We start from the raw sequence: 19,124 nt of genomic DNA, 5'->3' as shown, positions 1-19,124 counted from the left end.
ACTACTACAGGTGTAGAAGAGAAATGAAATTCCCGCCAACTTCACAGAGCAGCACACTGTCTTCAAGGGGACATTTTGGTGGGTTTTTTTTGGAATACATTGAAAATTTGTGTGGTGACGTGAAAACCTAAGCGACCTAAGTATTTTTTCTTCTATCCCACTCTTCTTGTTCCTCTTTTCAAGATTTGTTGTCCCAATGAAATGCCAAAAATGTTCCTAACAAAGACTTTCCCACACTTTGGGTATGTCACAACCATGTCAGAGGCATTTAAGTGAATCTGCTCAATCGACATGTAGTTCAATAATAAAGAGCTAAGTATAGAATGTGTTCTTTATCGACTGAGAAAATTAGTATTGTAATGCACATATTGTTTTCTTCAATACCTTAGAAAATGATTTGCACAGAAGTACAGAACAACCAGAGACACAAGTCTTTTGCTCAAATTCAATATATTTTACAGAATTTTGAAAACATCGGACACATTCAAATCTCAAACACTAATGAAATGAGGGTACTCTATGCACAACGGGCATTGCACTGGCATGCCATGTGGGCCTCTGCTGTCTCCCTCAGGTCCACGCTCTTCTCATTGATACTGTCCAGGTCCAGGGAACTGGATTCTGAAGAAAGGAAATATACGAGACGTTTTTAGAGGATCATCCATCTTCTCCAATACTCAGATTTACCAATTAGGAAATTATGTTTTTAATTAATTAATCCATTTACATAATTCATTTTAATCATACAAGTAGTACCAACATACCAATGGGCAGGCAGTGGTATCCAACGGTGACTGGCATGGTCTTCAGTGGGAGGCATCCAGGCAGACAGCGCAGCACGGGCTCGACAGAGTAGCATTTGGAGTCCTGTCCGTTCACATTGATCTGCTTCTCCAGCTTCACGGATTCAAGCTTCATGCGGCATTCTAAAACAAACACAATGGAATTGTAATGAATTATGTGCAAAGATTGAAAAAAGTGAGAATTGTGTGTGGTCAAAGGTGAATGTCTCCCTTACCGGTGCTGTCGCGGCAGCTCTCGGCAGAGAGCACCCAGGAGTGGGCGAAGCTGACTGGGCTCTCAGTCTGGTAGCCACTTGGTGTGGAGTATTCCTGTCTGGTCTCTCCGTCAGCCTTTCCACAGAGACCACAAACCTGGCCTCTCATCCAGTCCACAACATTCACCTGGTGGAAGCAGTAAAATTGCATTAGTGGTTCGCTCTCTACAGAAGTGCTGAGGTTTGAAGCTGTATTTAAATTGTATTTACCCTCCATTGGTCCTTGCTGAAGTAAACCTCCTGAAGACCCAGTTTAGGGGCGTGAAGTGCCAGGCCTTGAGCTTTCTGTCTGATCTGGACAGAGCCTAAAGACAAACCAATACATTTAAGACAATGCACAGAGAGAGAATAGGAGATGTTTAAGATCATTTTGTTATCTAGTTTACCTGAGGCGTGTCTGTAAGGAAGGCTGGAAACGGGAACCTCCATTCCGTTGATCTTAACCAGCACATCAGAGCCAGTGGGGTACAGGTCGACATCCCTGTGGGGAGACACATCTGAATCAGCAATGGGGATGAGCAATATAATCAGCAAGATAGTATATTGGACTTATTTCCAGAGAAGATTGATAAGGAGGAGAGACAGTCCCTAAGGACTTTCTTCTGGAATCAATATGAGATAAGGTTCTAAGATGTACTGGATGTCTAACAGCTACCATGCACCTTTAGGAGACTAGTGGAGGTTCAGAGTTCAGTGAGGAACAATTGACAAGTCACACCTACATACAAGACTGGAATTGATCCCACTTTGTTGTATTGGTGACACGTAGAACGATTTATCTTGGTTACCACATTGGAAAACCTTTGGTATTTCATGCCTGCTATTGACTTACAGATCTGCAATCTTCACATTGATGTGGTTCTGCTCTGTGAGCTGATCCTTCTTCAGGAGGACACTGAATTTGAGCTCATTGGTGCAGTCCTGAGCCAACACCTGGTAGCAAGAGTTTGGCATCTCATTCTTGTATCTTCTGTTGTTGAAGGTGGTCAGCATGTTGCGCTCCATGGAACATTGAGCTGAAGTAAAGAAAGTGAAGAAGAAAAAGATTTCAGACCTCTTTAGTTGTCTTCCTTATAAAATAAGACATTACTTTTAACTGATTGGATGTTTATGCCACACCTGAGGAAACCTCAGCATACATGAACTGCATATTGTCAAGAATGTTGTCCTCTGGGAATGCACGGATGATGGCTTCGCGGCTTATGGGCACGGCAAAAGGCAGAGGCAGGGCCAGCTTGGAAAGAGTCATCTACGCACAAAAATAACTTGGTTAGTCAACGCACCTCTCTATGAAAGACATTTTTAAAAGTATGCTCCAAATGGAAACCTTTGGGAAATATTTACCAGTGGCAGTTTTGCAATGATGTCAACTGATTTCTCAGTTGGGATGGCAACGGTCAGTTCGATCTGTTTTTCACTGTTCTTGGCCTTGGCCACTGAGATTCCAGCCATCAAAGCAACACCAGGAATGTACTTGTTCAGCCTTAGAAAACACAAACATAGTATATTGGGATAACAGTTCTACAATTATGTTACTAAGTTTCAACTGTACATATCAGCCTTTGTTGAAGGACCTTACTTGGTTGCATAGGTGGTGACAATAGCGGGGATTGTAATCCATTCAAGCTCCACACGGGCAGCAGGGGCAGCACCGAAAATGCCAGCCTCGGCCTTCAAGATGGTGGCGTATTCAGTGCACTCTTTACCCCAGGCAATCTTTGACTGAACACACATAAGACATATTTCAATATTTATACCACTGCCTGACAGAAAAGGAGGCTAGTGTTTAATTGAATAGATTCTCACCATGACTTTGAACTTGCTCAGGATAACACCATCAGCACACATCTTCCAGTTGTCAGTCTCAGCCAGAGCAGAGATGATGGTCTGGAGCCTCCAGTTGGCCTTGTCAAGGTAGGCGGCAGCCTGGTAGCCCAGCAGCTTGTGGTCAGCTCTCACAGCACGGAAGATGGCAACCACAACAGGTGTCACAGCATTGCCAAGGAACTTGTTCTGAAAAGGTTTAAACAACAGCACATTCATTACGCACTTTCCCTTCAAATTCTGTTAAAATATCTAGTGTTGTCTTGCAATGTTTCTTACCTCCTTGTAAATGGCCTCAAAGCTGGCTCTTTGGCTTGCGCTGCTCCTGAGTTGAGCTGAGGTCAATTGAGCTGAGTTCAGATACTGTTATTTCACAAGAAAATGTATTATTGTCAGGAACAACATAAAATATACATTCTACTGTAGCTGTTATGTGCATGTTATGTGATAACGTGTAAAAAATACCTGGTCCTTGTGGTATTTCTTGAATGGGTATTGCTTGGGTGCAACCTACAGGAAACACGCAAGAAACATCGTAAAACTATGCCTTGTAAAATTGTGATTAGAAAAAAATAATGTTTATACAATTCTAGAATGTGATGCATTTGCACTTGAGTATTCGATTCTATTCTGATACACCTGCAGGAGACCTGTGGTGGACTACCACCGTTTACCAGGCATGTATGTCTGAAGTGAGAGGCTACTTGAAGCTTTTGCATTCTAGAATGTTGCCCAGTTTAGAACGGCAAATATTTTCGATGAAAGAAGAGAGAGAGAGAGAGAGAGAGAGAGAGAGAGAGAGAGAGAGAGAGAGAGAGAGAGAGAGAGCAACAATGATGCACTGTAAATTTTGCTATCACCATATAATGTTAGCAAAATTACAAGATATTCCTTGACTGAACGTGTGAAATGCACAAATTCCACTACTTTCCATGACAGAAAAAACCTCTATTGAATTTCCATGATATTCTAGGAATTCCATGACCAGTCTGAACCCTGGTTTTCATACCTTCTCCATGCGAGAGGAGCTGCTGGAAGAGCTGAGGATGCTGCTGGATCCAAACCAGGCGGAGCTGATCAGGCTGCTGCTAGAGCTACTAGAGAGCTGGCTGGCACGGGATGAGGAGCTGGAGCTGGAGCTGGAGGCCTTCAATGCAGGCTCGAGCATCTTCTTCAGTTGCTCAATGATGGCTCTTGCCTCTGGACTTTCCTCATCGATGATGTTGATTTCCTTCAGGATCTTCTCGGCAGCCTTGGGTCCGACTTGCACCTCAACTTCCAGTCTCTCAATTGCTGGGCCATCGGCTGAAATGGAATGAAAAGGTTTTGTAATTTTTTTCCACACAAGGAGATGGAGAAAGGAGACTAAAATCTGTTCCAAAACCCCTTCTGACCTGGTCTCACAGCAATCTGGGCACTATGCTGTCCAATCACGTTGAGCAGTGGAATAGTCTTGATCAAGGCAGCATTGCTGGAGGTGAGTTCGATGCATCCCTTGAGACCCAAGAGAGCAGCTGGGAGGCAGAAGGTCTTGTGGATTGGTGTGCCAGCCCTCAGCTGAGGTGCTGCGTCGGAGTAAATGATCTCGGAAGACAGGGACTAGAAACAAAAAGAGTATAAATTCCATTTTGTTACACAATCACATTGAGCTTGGAATTTGTTTTAAATGTTGAGGTTGGGACGTTCAAGGGACTTACAGCACTGCGAGAATTGGAGGCAAACCTCTCAGCGGACACGCGCTGAGCAGCAATAACTGGCACCATGGGTGTGATCCTCTCAGCTGCGATGTCCTCAATGTTACGGGCAATAGCCAGGGTCTCAAAACTATTAACAAAGCAATAGGAATTGCGCATCAGTATATAATTCCATAAGCATATTATAAATGAGTGCTTTGCGCGCATAAACATTTTCCTTACCGGACTTTAGCAATGTGCTCGGGTACGGGAACAGGAAGAGCCTCAATTTTGAAGTTGAGCTTGGGGATATCAGCGATGGCCTGCAGTTTAGCAGGCAGCACAGTGACAGCCTTGGCACGGGCCATGACTGCAGCCTGGATCAGGGCAGTGTTGACTCCCATCACAGCATAAGTCTCGGCAGCAATGCTGTGAAAAGTAAGATCGAACACCAGTATTAACATTCACTATGGTGCTAATCGGTAGACATCTTAACAGATGCAGAGATTGTACGCAGACTGCAGAATTTGTACGCTCATATCTTCAGAAATATCCCACCTTGGGGTGGCCTCAGCCTCCAGCTTAATGTCAGCCTTCAGCAGGTCAGCAGCAATAAGGGGTTCAGGCAGAGGTGGGGTGATGATTCCCTTAACTGTGGAAAACCAATGTGTTGAAAACAATTAGTGTTTCAAAAATGTCATGGCGTTCCCATTTAGTGTTTCTTTTTACCAATTTGGTAGCATGATAATTCTCCTACCTTTGACGGCAGCAGTAGCAACAGCAGCAGAGTAGAGACTGAGTTCCATGGGCACACCAACAGCAGTGGGGAAGATGCGACGAACCTCAGCAGCCAGCAGAGGCTTAGCGATGTGGGCAGCAATGCCAGTCTGCAGTGCCTTCAGGGCATCCTTCAGCATGGTCTTGGCATCAACGGTCTGGGCGAGCTGGGGATAGAAATGACAACGATATATCCTATAAATGTCATTCATAATTCACCCAGTTAACCATATAAACATACAGCCTTAAATAAAGCTTTAGATGGATATGTGGAATTGAAAAATAAAGTGAAGTCTTCACCTGAACAGCTCTATCAACAAGGGCTTTGTCAATGTTTGCGAAGGCAATTTCCTGTCCAAGGAACTTGATGTAACCGGATGCCAAAGGCTGGGTCTTTGGCAAGGTCTTCCAATCAGCAAGCTGTAAAACATTAATGAGATTTGCACTTAGATCCATTGTGCTATTTAGATATAACATATACTATCATTTTCTTTCATATTTCTTCACTTACAACTTTCATGACGCGCTGCATCTTAGTAAGTCTATCATTTTCCAAGTCCTCCAGAGCATGAGTTTTCAGAAGAGCCTCCTGAAGTCCCTCGGTTCTCACTCCAACCTGGGAAAGAAAGAGGATGATCAGGGGTGTATAAAGATAAATTGGAGGGTGTTTAAGTCATTCAGTGCAGGTTGTCTCAGAGGTGAAAATTTACCTCAATAAGATCAGCAGCAGCTCCAGCAAGGTAGGCACGGGCCTTGGCCACAACAGTTCTGGGCAAAAGAGTTGCACCATCGTTGATGATGAAGGCAGTGCCAGCAGCTCCAGCCATGGCAGAGCCTATATAAAAATATCAAACATGCTATTAGTTTGGCAGCCACAGAGTCAATCCAGCAGTTATTGCCAAATGCTTTTTATATTCATACATTATTTTCACCAAATTGTTACCACCACCAAGGAGGTTATTATTTCAGTCACGTTGGTTTGTTGGTCTGTTTGTCTGTCTGTCAGCAGGATAACTCAAAAAGTTATGAACTGATTTTGCAGAAATTTTGTTAAGGTGTTGGAAATGACAAAGGAACAAATTATTCAATATTTGTAGTGATCCAGCCCACGATCCGGATCCAGGATTTCTTCACCATTGCTGGGTAGGGTGAATTTTGACGTTTCAGTTTCTAACTCCACCAATCAGAAAGACTTGCAAAATAAATAGGGTGTAACATAGTCAAAATGCTCTATCAGTTTCCTTGGTGGAGAGGTCTGCACTCTGAGTGCATTTCTAGATCCTAATATTCCTGTTGGAGTTATGAATTTATTTAACACGAACAGGAAAAAAACCTTACTTCTGAAGATGTCAGCGTAGAGGCCTCTGCTGTAACGGAAGCACAGTTTGTCCAGCTTGGGGCTCAGGATCTTGATGGCAACATTGCTGGCAGCAGCACTGAAAAGTAATAGACGATCATATTAGACTAGCAGGTTTCCCAACCTTTATTGTCTCGCATACTCTCTAAGAGTTTTGGTCATACCATGAATACCCCCTTTCTCATGCTCTACAGTACATATCTTCCTATATCCCACTCTGACTCTGCTCCATACATTTGTTTCAATTACATTTTTCCCAGTACCCCTGCACGGGGTCATGAGTATGTATGCCCCTTGTTGGGAATCAGTGTGTTACACTACTGATCATTGTTTGTGACTGTAGAGAATTATTAAAATTTTGACAGTAGTACACTTACACGGAGGCAAGGTCTGGGGCAGTGCTCCTGGTGAGGGATTTGATGTATGAGTACACAAAGCTCACAATCTGCATGCTGGTCTCCTTCTTCAGAACGTTGGCAATGGTGGACACCAGTGCGACTGGGGGTCTGGTCTCAAACAGAACCACAGCGGCCACCATACGCAGCTCAGGGTGAAGAGCCTTGTCCATGAACAGCTGCAGGGCCACTGGCTGGATCTAACAGGCCAAATACAGCAATTAGCAGAATACTGGAAATATAACTGCTACCTTTTAATGGTTCACATTGACAGTGGCTATGCTTACCATCTTAGGCTCCCTCTTGGCAATGGTCCTAAGGGCCAGGATGGCATCGACTTGGACTCTGATGGGGAGAGCAGCGGCTGCGGAGCCAAATCCGGGCAAAAGCTTCATGATGGGCTTAAGACTGGCGGGATGACCAGCATTACCCAGAACCTTGAGGAGCAGGGTGATCTCAGCAATATCAGCCTTAGCAATGGCCTCAGCAGCAAGGTCGTGGATGGGCTGAAGAGAGAAATGAGGAGAAAATACCCTTATTGTGGAGAAAAGACAAGAAGGCTAGGTAGAAATGGGCAAAAAGAAAAGATAAGTCGCTCACCTTCAGGAGCTCAGCTGGGCAAGTGGGAACGGCAGCACAGTACTTGGCAATCATGGTACCATAACCCAACATGGCGATCTCACGCAGAACAGGCTGTTCCTGAACCTTATGGTGGAGGGCAAAGCTCTGGACAAGTAAAAAAAGAACTGGTTAGAGAATATTTTCCACATATTTTTTTAAAAATAAAAGTGTTCACTTTTTCTTCCAACTTACAGAGAAAATTCTGATGACTTCCAGATCAGCAGGAACCATATGCACAGCAGCCACAAGAATCTGAATAGTTTCGGGAAGGCTGATTTCTCCAGTCAGGAACTTCTCCTTGATGAACTTCACAGCAGCTGGTGTTCCAACAACGGGAATGGTGTCCAGAATCCAGCGTCTGAAGTAATCGTGTTGTAGAAAGTACAGGTTAGTTTTAAGGAATGCATGTGTACGCACATCTGTTCATTTACAAGCTTTTAAAGTGGTAGTTCGCTATTTTAGACATTAAGCCCTGTTTGTGTGACTTCTGGGGTGAAGTAGAGATGTTCTCATCACAATTTTGACATTTGGTGCTGAACGGAGCATTTGGGTATCCAAGACTGCAGCCCCCCCACCTTTACATTGACTCCAATAGAGCACTCAAGCAATCGATTATAAAATGGCATTAAACTTTTGTTTGAGAAGACATGGAACTCACCGTGTGGTCAGTGGTAGACAGCGATAAATTGACCCGAAAATTGCAGCGAAATATGCCTTCCAACTGTTGCTTAGCATTTGGCGACCTATTTTTCCCCAGACGCCGTTGAATAGCAGTAGACATCCAGCCAGTAGGTAGCGATAGTGTGTTGTTTATGTAGACATCAAGGAGAGAGGTAGAACGGCTATCTTTGAGCGGGACTGGCTGCAAAAACTACAGCTTGCATACAAACCATAGATAGTAACGTAAACAAACGCACCCCCATTTCCGGTCGCGCGGAGTAATACAAGTCAAACCAATACAATCAATGAAGACGGACAATAATGAATATATCTTCTCTGGAAGCGTATTTCGCTGTGATTTTCGAGCCAACGTATCGCTGCCCACCTCTGACCACTCGGTGAGTTTCATGTCTCTGCAAACGAAAGTTTAATGCCATTTTATGATCTATTGCTTGAGTGCTTCATTGGAGTCAATGTAAAGGTGGGGGGGCTGCAGTCTTGAATACCCAAATGCTCCGTTCAGCACCAAATGTCAAAATTGTGATGAGAACATCTCTACTTCACCCCAGAAGTCACACAAACAAGGCTTAATGTCTAAAATAGCGAACTACCACTTTAAGATAGTTCATACTGTACCTGTATTCAGGCCTGGCATGGAACTGAGCCCAGATGGCCTCAATGTTCTCGAAGGTGGCCACACGCAAAACCTGGATCAACTGGATGAACTTAAGAGGAGCATCCTCGTGGACCTTAGCCACATTGTTGGCAACCAGATGGTTCAGGATCTCAATAGCCTGAATGAAGTACAATGATGTAATGAAGCATGTAAGAACAAGTGAACAAAATTATGTACATGTAGTTCATGAGTTTACATAGACTGCAAAATGTTACCTGAGCCTGGGCATTGTGAATTCTGAGGAGCTGAATTGGAGTCTGAAGAATCTCAGTGGCGAACTCATACAGGATGGTTCCGCGGGCCAGATATTCAGCGTGGATAGGCACAATAGGGGTCTTCTCAATTTCAAGGAACTTCAGGGATTGTCTGTAATTGTGTTAGTGGACATAGCAATAATTTCAATCTAGATATGTTGTTGGATTTCGAAAGATGATAAAAAATAAGTCTCGTAATAGAGAATTAGGTCCATAATTTGAATCACAATACTACACATAAGCTATGCATACTTGGCTTCCATCTGTGCAACTCCACCCATCTGAGCAACAGGGGTGACCTGGTGAAGTTCCCTCACTGTGGCTTCAGTGATCAGACCACCGGTGACACTTGGCTTCATGATGTAGTTGTAGGTGGCAGCTCCAGTCAGAGACTTTGCTTCCTGCATGTGAGTGATGATGGACAGTTACAGGAAAATTCAAATTCTTGAAACTCACCTGCATACTATCATATATGCATTGCATTATAATGATTTAATCAATGCTTCTTAAGTCATACCAGGGTTTCCAGGTAAGCCAGACCCAAATCCTTGATGATCCTCTCCTGACAGTTGGTGAGGTCCTTGGACTTAGTGACAACAATGCGCTGAGCCTTGACATCCTCGTTGATGAGGTAGTGGGTCTTGCACACTCCCTGGGCTCCAGCCTTCAGGTTAAAGATAGAGCATTTATGTTAGTGATGTGGCAGAACCTTGAATAAAAAACTGTACAATTTTTGACATTCTAATGCCTCACCTCTTGCAGCTCATAAACGTTCTGGGTCTTCTTCAGGTTGAGCTGAAGGATGTTCAGGATACCTCTGTGCACATTCAGTACTGTGGGGGACACTCCAGCGGGGGCAAAAACCCTACCAACCACACCGTTGACATACTCAAACTTGATGGGGATCAAGAGCTGAGAAGCCAAGGCTGCGGTGAGCTTGGTGGCTGGGACAAAAGGATCCTTGGGCCACACACCACTGTACTCAAAGATCTCAGGATCTTGGAGCTTTGAAAACAACATAAACATTTTTGTTAAAATAATTCTGGATTCATTTAAATCAAAATGCTTTTTGATGTGGTTGAGATGGTGTATTACAGTACCTTCAGCAGGAGGATGTTTTCAGCCACAGCACTGATGAGAACTTTGCTGCTGACTTTCAGTCCTGCTCTGGCCAGTCCTTCCACAGGAAGGCCGCCCAGAAGCAGTGCCTCATACTTGTACACATAGGTCTTGGAGGTGGAAAACTCAGGGGCTGTTGGTAAAAGATACATTTTACCAGTTGTAGATGTTAAAATGTTTAAACAAACAAACAAAAAAACTGTTCAAATCGCGAATGAGTTAGACTATACTTACCAAGGTTCACATGTTGACTCGCTAAAGAAAAAAATAATGAAATGTTATTTTTTTACAATGGCAGTATTCATTAATTTATTATGTAATGCTAAAGCCCAATTTCTTGCAAGCATCATTGCTAACAATTGCTAACAACAGCATTGCTAACCAATTAAGAACGTATTTAGTTGTCAATGGGAAAATTGCATTGCAACCAACTAAGTTGTTGAATTACATAGCACTGAAGCTGTCGGGAATCACACCCCACAACCTGGATATGAAAGCCACTCACCCACAAGGGCCAAAGTCAGGGCTAACACAACCAGCTTCATGTCTGGATGTGAAGAATGACTGCAACACACAGCTCTTTTATAGTCGACAGATCTGTGATGTCATCTGTATAATATATCATTAACTTTGATACTTATGTGCTTTAACTGTGACAAACAACGGCATGCACACGCACACACGTGCATACACACAGACGGACAGACACACACACACTTGACTCTGTCAAGGTTGGGTGGTCAGAAGTTGAAAAGGTTAGGCTGTCCTGCCCCACGTTGTCATTCACATCTTATCATCCGTTTATTGAAATTCATTGAAATTCTGTGGAAATCATTGACATACACAGGGGTTCCCAAACTTTTCCAAAGGCCCCCCATAGACTGGTAGAGTCCAGCCAAGGCCCCCCTTACATAGGTTTTGCCACACTATATTCCTGTGCGCCCCCTTTCACAACCATAGTCTAGGTCAGTGTTTCAGTGCCCTACTTGGATATACAGCATAATAGCAATAATATGTTCAGAGATGGAGTTGTTAACTAATGGGAATATTGTTAAGCTTATTTTTATTTATTTTGGTGCACTTTAATGATTCGATTATTCATTCTGTTTTGCTATATTTTCCTTCCAACTCGTTGCGGACCCCTAGCACCATCTCGCGGCTTTGAAAACCACTGACTGAACCCATCTCCCTTTTCAATATAGGCCTATATCAATCCATTCCCCCCAGAAAATAAAAAAACCTCAAACCACATATTACACATACATGTGTTTATTTATTTATTTATTTCATTGAACGTATGTGAACATGTACAAGGTGGAAAGTAGATATGTACAGTGATATTGTACAGTATTGATATAAATCATTAACTTTCAATAATGAATCAGGTGAATTCAATGAATTGACATACATTTTGATTGTTTTTAAGACTGTCATCATTATACTACCTCCTTGTTTAATGGATATGAGTTGAAGATTAACCCATGGTGACATTTTGGCATTAAGTCAGCATTGGAATCAGCCTGACATTAATGCTGGATATGTTTCAAGTTGGTGAATCAAATGACAATGTGCCTAATGTCTCTTATCTGTGTCAACACATTTTAGGTCATGTCAAATATTTCCACAAATTCAGGTGATACTGCTACACATCTCTTGCCTTGTGTCATGAATTGAAATTTGTCAACCTTAATTTTTTTTCAAAATGTGGGGCCCAAAATAAGGAATATGAATCTGAAAATAGTAACAGAACATACATTAACAGAATATTTGTGAGAAATCTGACATTCATAGTTTTTGATACACAAGACACAAGACACAAGTACAGCTTTTGTACAACTACAATATACCACAATATTGCTGATACCTCACAGTTATGTAAGACATGTTTCATTGTTACAGACGTGATCCTTTGGTGCCCCTTTGAGGTCCAAGGAATATAATCTCCTCTAAAAATATTACTGTAGGATCACCTGAGTAGGCGTTGGCTCTTCAAACCAGTTGGCATTGACATTCTCCCACCTTGTTTATTAAGATTCTCTGATATATAACATTCATACATAGTTTGTTACCCTGTCACTCAAAGAGATTGGAAGGGGTATTGATTTGATTTGTTTCTTTCTCTGTTTATCTCTCTGTTAGCAGCATTGGACACAGAAAAAACCCTAATATTTATTATATTATACTTGTCATATGATGTTTGACCATTTAAACTTTAGGATACCAACCACATGAAGCAATGCTATTTTGGTTGTCCAGCCATGCTCAAATCTGTTCATCCATCACAGATTTTTGTTGCACAGTAAATGGGTGGTTGGCAGGGCCGTCGTTAGGCCTATTTTAGGGGGGCTTTAGCCCCCCCTACATTAGTATTAGCCCCCCCCTTCAACGATTTTGCAAAAAGAAAAAAGATTTTTATAATATTTTATTATATTACATTTTATACATATTATTAAATATATTAATATTTAAAATATTTATTTTTTATAATAATATTAATCAGTTGAAACATTTTGTAATGTTTTGTTTAGCTTACATATAAGGAATGTTCATTAAAATGTGATTTTTTTTTTTTTTACTGTAACTAGTGTTTAAAAATCGGTTTGGTGCTCCTAAAATAATTGTTCAAGAAGACGCTTTTGCACACCTCTGTAGGTGGGCAGGTGCGTAGGATATTATCCAAGTTATTCGAGTGTAAAGAAATCCTGCACACTGTCCATTCCACGAACAAACTTTAATACAACATGAAGAAGGTCGGATGACCGAAACAATGTATTAAAGTTTGTTGGTGGAATGGACAGTGTGCGGGATTTCTTTGCTCTTAAAGTAATCAATTCATAGACAAAACCTTTGCAGGTGAGCGGAAAAAGCGCATTTTCTTCCTCTGGGGCTAAGCCCCCCCTGTCTCTCAAACCTAGTGACGGGCCTGGTGGTTGGGCACAGTATGCACTAGTTCACAATCTTGTGTGCTGACTCTACGTATGACAGATACTGTATAGAGGTCAACAATTTCAAGATGGCTGACTTTCAAGATAGTTTGCTTGATAACTTTTAACTTCAAATGGTTTTGCATCAAATTCTGTATGGTAACACTCTAACATTGGTAAATAAAATTTGAAGGTCCAACACTTTCAAGATGGGTGATTTTTTGTTTGTACAATACATTTTCATTTTTTGTATTTTTGGGGGGCTTTTCGCCTTTATTGTTGACAGGACAGTGAATGACAGACCGACAGACAGGATTGACAAACGACCCGAAATCCGGGTCGCCGGCATTATAATCCAGTGTATGGCAGGGCCTGTGCAATACATTTTCAGCTGATGGACGGATCTTCAATGAGTCGGAGGAGAAGCAACCCTTGGTAGAACTGAAAAACATCCTGCGCAAGAAGCTGATGACGATGCGCAGAGCAGAGTGGCACCGGAGACGGGGGAGGGAGAGGGCAAGGAAGCGAGCAGCTTTCATCTCCAGTCCCTTTGGCTTCACCAAACAACTCCTTGGGGACAAGCGCGGTGGCTGGCTTGAGTGTTCTATAGAGCAAGTAAATCACTTCCTCCAGGACACCGTGAGCGATCCGTTGAGAGACCAGGAGCTGGAGCCTGACAAAGCTCTCATCAGCTTAGATCCCCCAACAACGGAGTTCAACCTGAAGGAGCCGAGCCCAAAGGAGGTGGAGGAGGTTGTCAAGGCGGCCCGCTCAGCATCAGCACCAGGCCCCAGTGGAACCCCTCACCTTGTCTAAGCGCTGTCCAGGGCTTCTGCGGCACCTGTGGAGGATCATGAAGGTGATCTGGAGAAGGGGAAAAGTGGCCAACCAGCGGAGGCAGGCTGAGGGAGTGTGGATTCCTAAAGAGGAGAACTCACGAGACATCAGTCAGTTTCAATCCATCTGGCATCTCACTACTGAGTGTGGAAGGGAAGGTTTTCAGCATCGTCTCGAGAAGACTGACAGAGTTCCTCCTTAAGAACAGCTACATCGACCCATCTGTACAGAAGGGAGGGATCTCTGCTCCTGGCTGCTTGGAACACACTGGGGTCGTTACACAACCCATCAGAGAGGCCCGTGAGAACAAAGGTGACCTAGCTGTACTGTGGTTGAACCTCGCCAACGCCTATGGGTCCATACCACACAATTTGGTTGAGCTTGCTCTCCACCTCCACCATAGCATCAGGAAGGCTTAAAAAATATTGGCTGATCCTAGTCACCCCAACCATGAACTGTTTACTATGTTACCATCTGGGAAAAAAAGCCTGAAATCTCATACTACCAGACTCCAAAGTAGCTTCTCCAACCAAGCAGTAAGATTACTGAATTCATGCTCAAGACAACAAGGCACTTTCTTTGCACTCCCCCCCCCATCTCTCTCTTTTTTATTTTTTTTATTTATTTATTTTTTAATCTTTTTGAGGACACAAAAACACAACAATTTTTACTCTTTATAGGCTTCAAACCTATAATAAGACGTAATAAACTAATCTTGAATCTTGAATCTTGAATCTTCCCAGTAAAATGAAGGATCTCATCCTGGATTACTATAATGATTTCAGGATGAGAGTTACTTCTGGGTCAGAGACATCGGACTGGCATCGCATTGGGAAGGGGATAATTACAGGCTGCACCATCTCTGTAGTCCTCTTCTCCTTAGTCATAAATATGGTGGTAAAGTCAGCTGAGGTGGAATGCAGGGGGCCCCCTGACCAAGTCAGGTGTACGACAGCCCCCCATCAGAGCCTATATGGATGACCTTATCATAACATAACATCCATCTCAGGAACTGTCATCCCAACCATCACAGAGCAACCAGTGAAGAGCTTGGGGAAACTCTTCGACTCCACCCTGAAGGACTCTGCAGCCATCCAGAAAGCCAACTTGGAACTTGGAACCGGGCTTACCAAGGAAGACAAGTCTGGTCTGCCTGGTAGGTTTAAAGCCTGGATCTACCAGCACTCAATCCTGCCCCGCATCCTATGGCCTCACCTGGATTTATGCAGTCTCAATGACAGCAGTGGAGTCCATTGAGAGGAAGATTAGCAGCTTTCTTCGAAAGTGGCTGGGACTTCCTCGCAGCCTCACCAGCACTGCCTTGTATGGGACGAGTAACATCCTGCAGCTTCCTCTCAGTGGTCTCACAGAGGAATTCATGATGACACGCGCCAGAGAAATTCTGCAGTACAGGGACTCAAATGATGGCAAAGTATCAGCAGCTGGCATTGAGGTGCGGACAGGAAGGAAGTGGAGGGCCAGGGAAGCAGTGGAGTTGGCAGAGTCACCCCTACGACAGAAGGCACTGGTGGTCACTGTGGCAACAGGCAGAGCAGGCCTGGGTTACTTCCCAAAGACCATCATCAGCCAGGTACGTGGGAAGGAAAAGCACCACCTGATCCAGGAGGAAGTCAGAGCGGGGGTGGAGGAAGAGCGTGTGAGCAGGGCAGTAGGACTACGGCAGCAGGGAGCTTGGACAAGGTGGGAGAGCGCTCTCCAGCGGGAAATCACCTGGACAAACATCTTGCAGACAGATTTCCAGCGGGTACGCTTCCTGGTCCAAGCTGTCTACGACGCCCTGCCAAGCCCAGCGAACCTCCATGCGAGGGGAAAAAGTGAGACCCCTTCCTGCCCGCTGTGCTCTGGTAGAGGCTCTTTAGAACACCTCCTCAGCGGCTGCCCGAAGGCTCTGGCAGATGGACGTTATCGCTGTCGCCATGACCAGGTGCTCAAGGCAGTCGCTGAGAGTGTAGCAAGCAATAAACATCATGCTCCAAAGAAGGCAATCTCCTTTGTCAGAGCTGGAGAAAAACCCAGAGCAAACCATCGGGCTACGACTGGCCTGCTCCACACAGCATCTGACTGACCGCTGCAGGTCGACCTGAGTAAGCAGCTGAGGTTCCCCCAGAACATTGCAACAACAACCCTCCGCCCAGATATGATCATGACCTCTCAGTCATCGAAACACCTGATCATACTGGAGTTGACAGTGCCATGGGAAGACAACATCGAAGAAGCCAATGAGAGGAAAAGGGCTAAATACCAGGAACTGGTGGAGAAGTGCAGGGGGGCAGTCTGGAAGACATTCTATGAGCCCATAGAAGTAGGCTGCAGGGGATTTGCAGGGAGGTCCCTGTGCAAGGTCCTCAGCCGCCTGGGCATCGTCGGAGCAGCAAAGAAGAGGGCCATCAAGTCAGCAAGCGAAGCCGCTGAAAAGGCCACTAGTGAGGACGGGAGGTAGGATAATGGAAAGAGCCCATTCAGAAACTATTCAGAATCTACAGAACTTAAGATGAGAATAGGCCTATACATTTACAGTAGTGTGTCCAAAAAATGTAGACACACTTCATATCACTCTAAAGTATTTATTGAAAGTCATGTAATTTTCATTGTGTAATAGAATTTACAGACATCATTTTATGGTTTTGTCACCACCTGTTCTAAAACTGGCATCCATTCTGGTTCATGCACTGCTGATAACACTGACAACAGGAATCATACATCCCTGTTTTTCCATATTAAGCAAGTTAACAAAACTGTGTTGTATAAAATGGGAGCAGTATGGATGTGTGTATAGTGGACATTGTAGAGCACTTTCATTGCTTGCTGTTATAGTAGTTTATAACATGGGCATTGATGCCTTCCTCCTCTCGCAATCCATTTTCTGCAATGTTTTGTGAGCTTGTTCCATTTCTGACATAGTGTAGACTAGGGGTGTCAAAAAATTCTCAGTGGGCCAATATAAAAAAATGGGATGAAGTCGTCGGCTGAACTTTAATATAGTATATTTCAATAATGGATGGGAATTGTGCATGAACACACTGAAAACTTGAATTTCACAAAATCCTTCAAAAATGTGGCTGCACATATGAGGAGATATCATTCACTACTGATGCACTTGTATATGCTGTTGCACTGGCCTGGGTCCACTCAAAATCCCTGTGACTCACAAAATTCCACGTTGGGTCCAAATTAAAACATTCAAAATAATGTGGCAGGCCAAATAAAATAACACTACGTGCTAGATTTGGTCCCCCAGACTGCATTTTACATCCCTGGTATAGACATTTAGACAATGAGGTTGAGAAAAGTGAAAGTCCATTTTTTTCTGTGACTCAAAAATATTTCAGTGGAGCTCTGCTTCAACTCAATGCCAATAGTTGCAGTGTTAAATAGTGGATAGTGAATCTTTATTTCCAGAATAGCACATTTGCTTTTCCACCCACAACTTGTCTTTTTCAACTTCCAAGCTTCAAATTTAAATGAAATGTAGGCCTATTGTATGTCCATGTAAATCTCCACAATTTCACTATTTATGTTCTGTCTATTTAAATATATATATATATATTTTTTAAATCTACAAGAGCCTGGACATTCGAGACTGGTAAAGATGTCAGTTCGGGGTTTAGAAATTAAAACCCTAGTACATTTGCTGTCTAACACAGGTGACCACTAAGTTATTGGTGTTTTGTATGCTCAATTTTATCCCCAAAGTGGTTGGGTCATTGAAATGAATGGCTGTGTCTTACTCCCTGACCCTTTTACCTCGAGAGTTTGACACCATCAAAGAGGTTTCCATCATGAATACATCTTGAGATTTGTTTATGCTTCTTGTCTTAAGGTTTTTCCTCTTGGTTGCGATAACTGTGAGTGTAATAGTGTAATAGCCGCAGAAAACAGAAAGCCCTTAGGAATGGGCAAAGCTAGCAGCCCTTTTCATTATGTTATAGTAGTAAGAGTAAAAAGCTTGAAATGGACCATTCTATCAAGTCAAGTCAAGTGTGCTTTATTGTCAAACATCTATGCAACAGGTTTAACACAAGTGGCATGGTGAAAGAAATGTTCATGAAATGCTCTCCAGTGTCCTTTGAAATGTCCATGTAATGTTCTTCATTGTGTTGAGGAGTCTGATGGCTTGTGGGAAAAAAACTGTTGCTCAGTCTGCTTGTGCGACACTATAAGCTGCGGTAGGACTTCACTGATGGTAGTGGGGAGAACAGTTTGTGTGATTGGTGAGAGGGGTCTTTGATGAAGTTCATTGCTCTCTTGAGACAGTGTGAAGTGTAAAGGTTCTGAATGGCTGGTAGGTGATCTAATGATCTTTTCTGCGGTCCTCACCACCCTCTGGAGTGCCTTCCTGTCTGCAGCTAGACAGCTGCCGTGCCAGACAGAGAGGCTGCTGGTCAGGATGCTCTCAATGGCACCCCTATGTGTGTGTGTGGGTCAAAGACGTCCAACATGTCCTTCAGTGCAACGGATACTTTTGCTTACTGTAAATGCAAAAAAGAGATTTTTTTGAAATTATTTTTTTGGCTTAGCTTTCATGCATTCACTTTTCAAAAAAATGTTTTGAAATTTCATGTTTTTCACAGTTACAGTAAGCAAAAGCATCTGTTAGCACTGAAGGACAGTGTCATGTTGCACGTCTTTGACCCGTGTGTGTGTGTGTGTGTGTGCGCGCACGCTGTGGGCTACATGCACACTGTGTAGCATCAGTGAACGTTCCATCTTTTTTCCATCTTTCCAAAATCAGCATGTGTACCCTGGGGTGTCATAGTGAGTTACCAGGTCCCCATACATATATATATATATAAGGGGCCCACAGAATGTCTGATTCATGTAGATATACATTACGGCTAGGGGGGTCCATTGGAGCTATTGTACACAGGGCCCACAATTTGCTGCTATGCCCCTGTGTCTACTGATTTTGTAGAGGGATGTGCTCAATTT

At 43.4% G+C, this 19,124-nt stretch overlaps 1 protein-coding gene across 3 annotated transcripts; it reads right to left on the bottom strand.

The window, feature by feature from the left end:
- Positions 1-455: 455 nt before the first annotated feature.
- Positions 456-10,958, bottom strand: LOC134451348 (vitellogenin-like). 3 transcript variants are annotated; one of them, XM_063201745.1, is made up of 34 exons: positions 10,919-10,958; positions 10,648-10,668; positions 10,395-10,546; positions 10,048-10,299; positions 9,812-9,958; positions 9,547-9,695; positions 9,256-9,406; positions 9,001-9,158; positions 7,897-8,062; positions 7,684-7,809; positions 7,371-7,589; positions 7,066-7,283; positions 6,670-6,767; positions 6,042-6,166; positions 5,843-5,947; positions 5,632-5,751; positions 5,312-5,498; positions 5,113-5,206; positions 4,798-4,983; positions 4,579-4,705; positions 4,276-4,480; positions 3,891-4,186; positions 3,347-3,391; positions 3,161-3,244; positions 2,864-3,070; positions 2,637-2,779; positions 2,402-2,540; positions 2,177-2,306; positions 1,890-2,073; positions 1,444-1,538; positions 1,268-1,362; positions 1,019-1,184; positions 765-926; positions 456-621 (listed from the first exon to the last, which is right to left on the bottom strand). In XM_063201745.1, the coding sequence occupies exons 1-34, from the start codon at positions 10,956-10,958 to the stop codon at positions 518-520; spliced, it is 4,896 nt and encodes a 1,631-aa protein (XP_063057815.1). In that variant the 3' UTR covers positions 456-517. The 3 variants fall into 3 exon arrangements, with proteins under 3 accessions (XP_063057815.1, XP_063057817.1, XP_063057816.1); XM_063201747.1 differs by having other exon boundaries at positions 1,890-2,111; positions 2,203-2,306; positions 3,347-3,379; positions 4,612-4,705; XM_063201746.1 differs by having other exon boundaries at positions 1,890-2,111; positions 2,203-2,306; positions 4,618-4,705.
- Positions 10,959-19,124: the final 8,166 nt, after the last annotated feature.

Source organism: Engraulis encrasicolus, chromosome 6 (genome assembly GCF_034702125.1).
Source record: "Engraulis encrasicolus isolate BLACKSEA-1 chromosome 6, IST_EnEncr_1.0, whole genome shotgun sequence".
NCBI lineage: Eukaryota > Metazoa > Chordata > Actinopteri > Clupeiformes > Engraulidae > Engraulis > Engraulis encrasicolus.
This window is presented reverse-complemented; position numbering and strand designations above follow the sequence as displayed.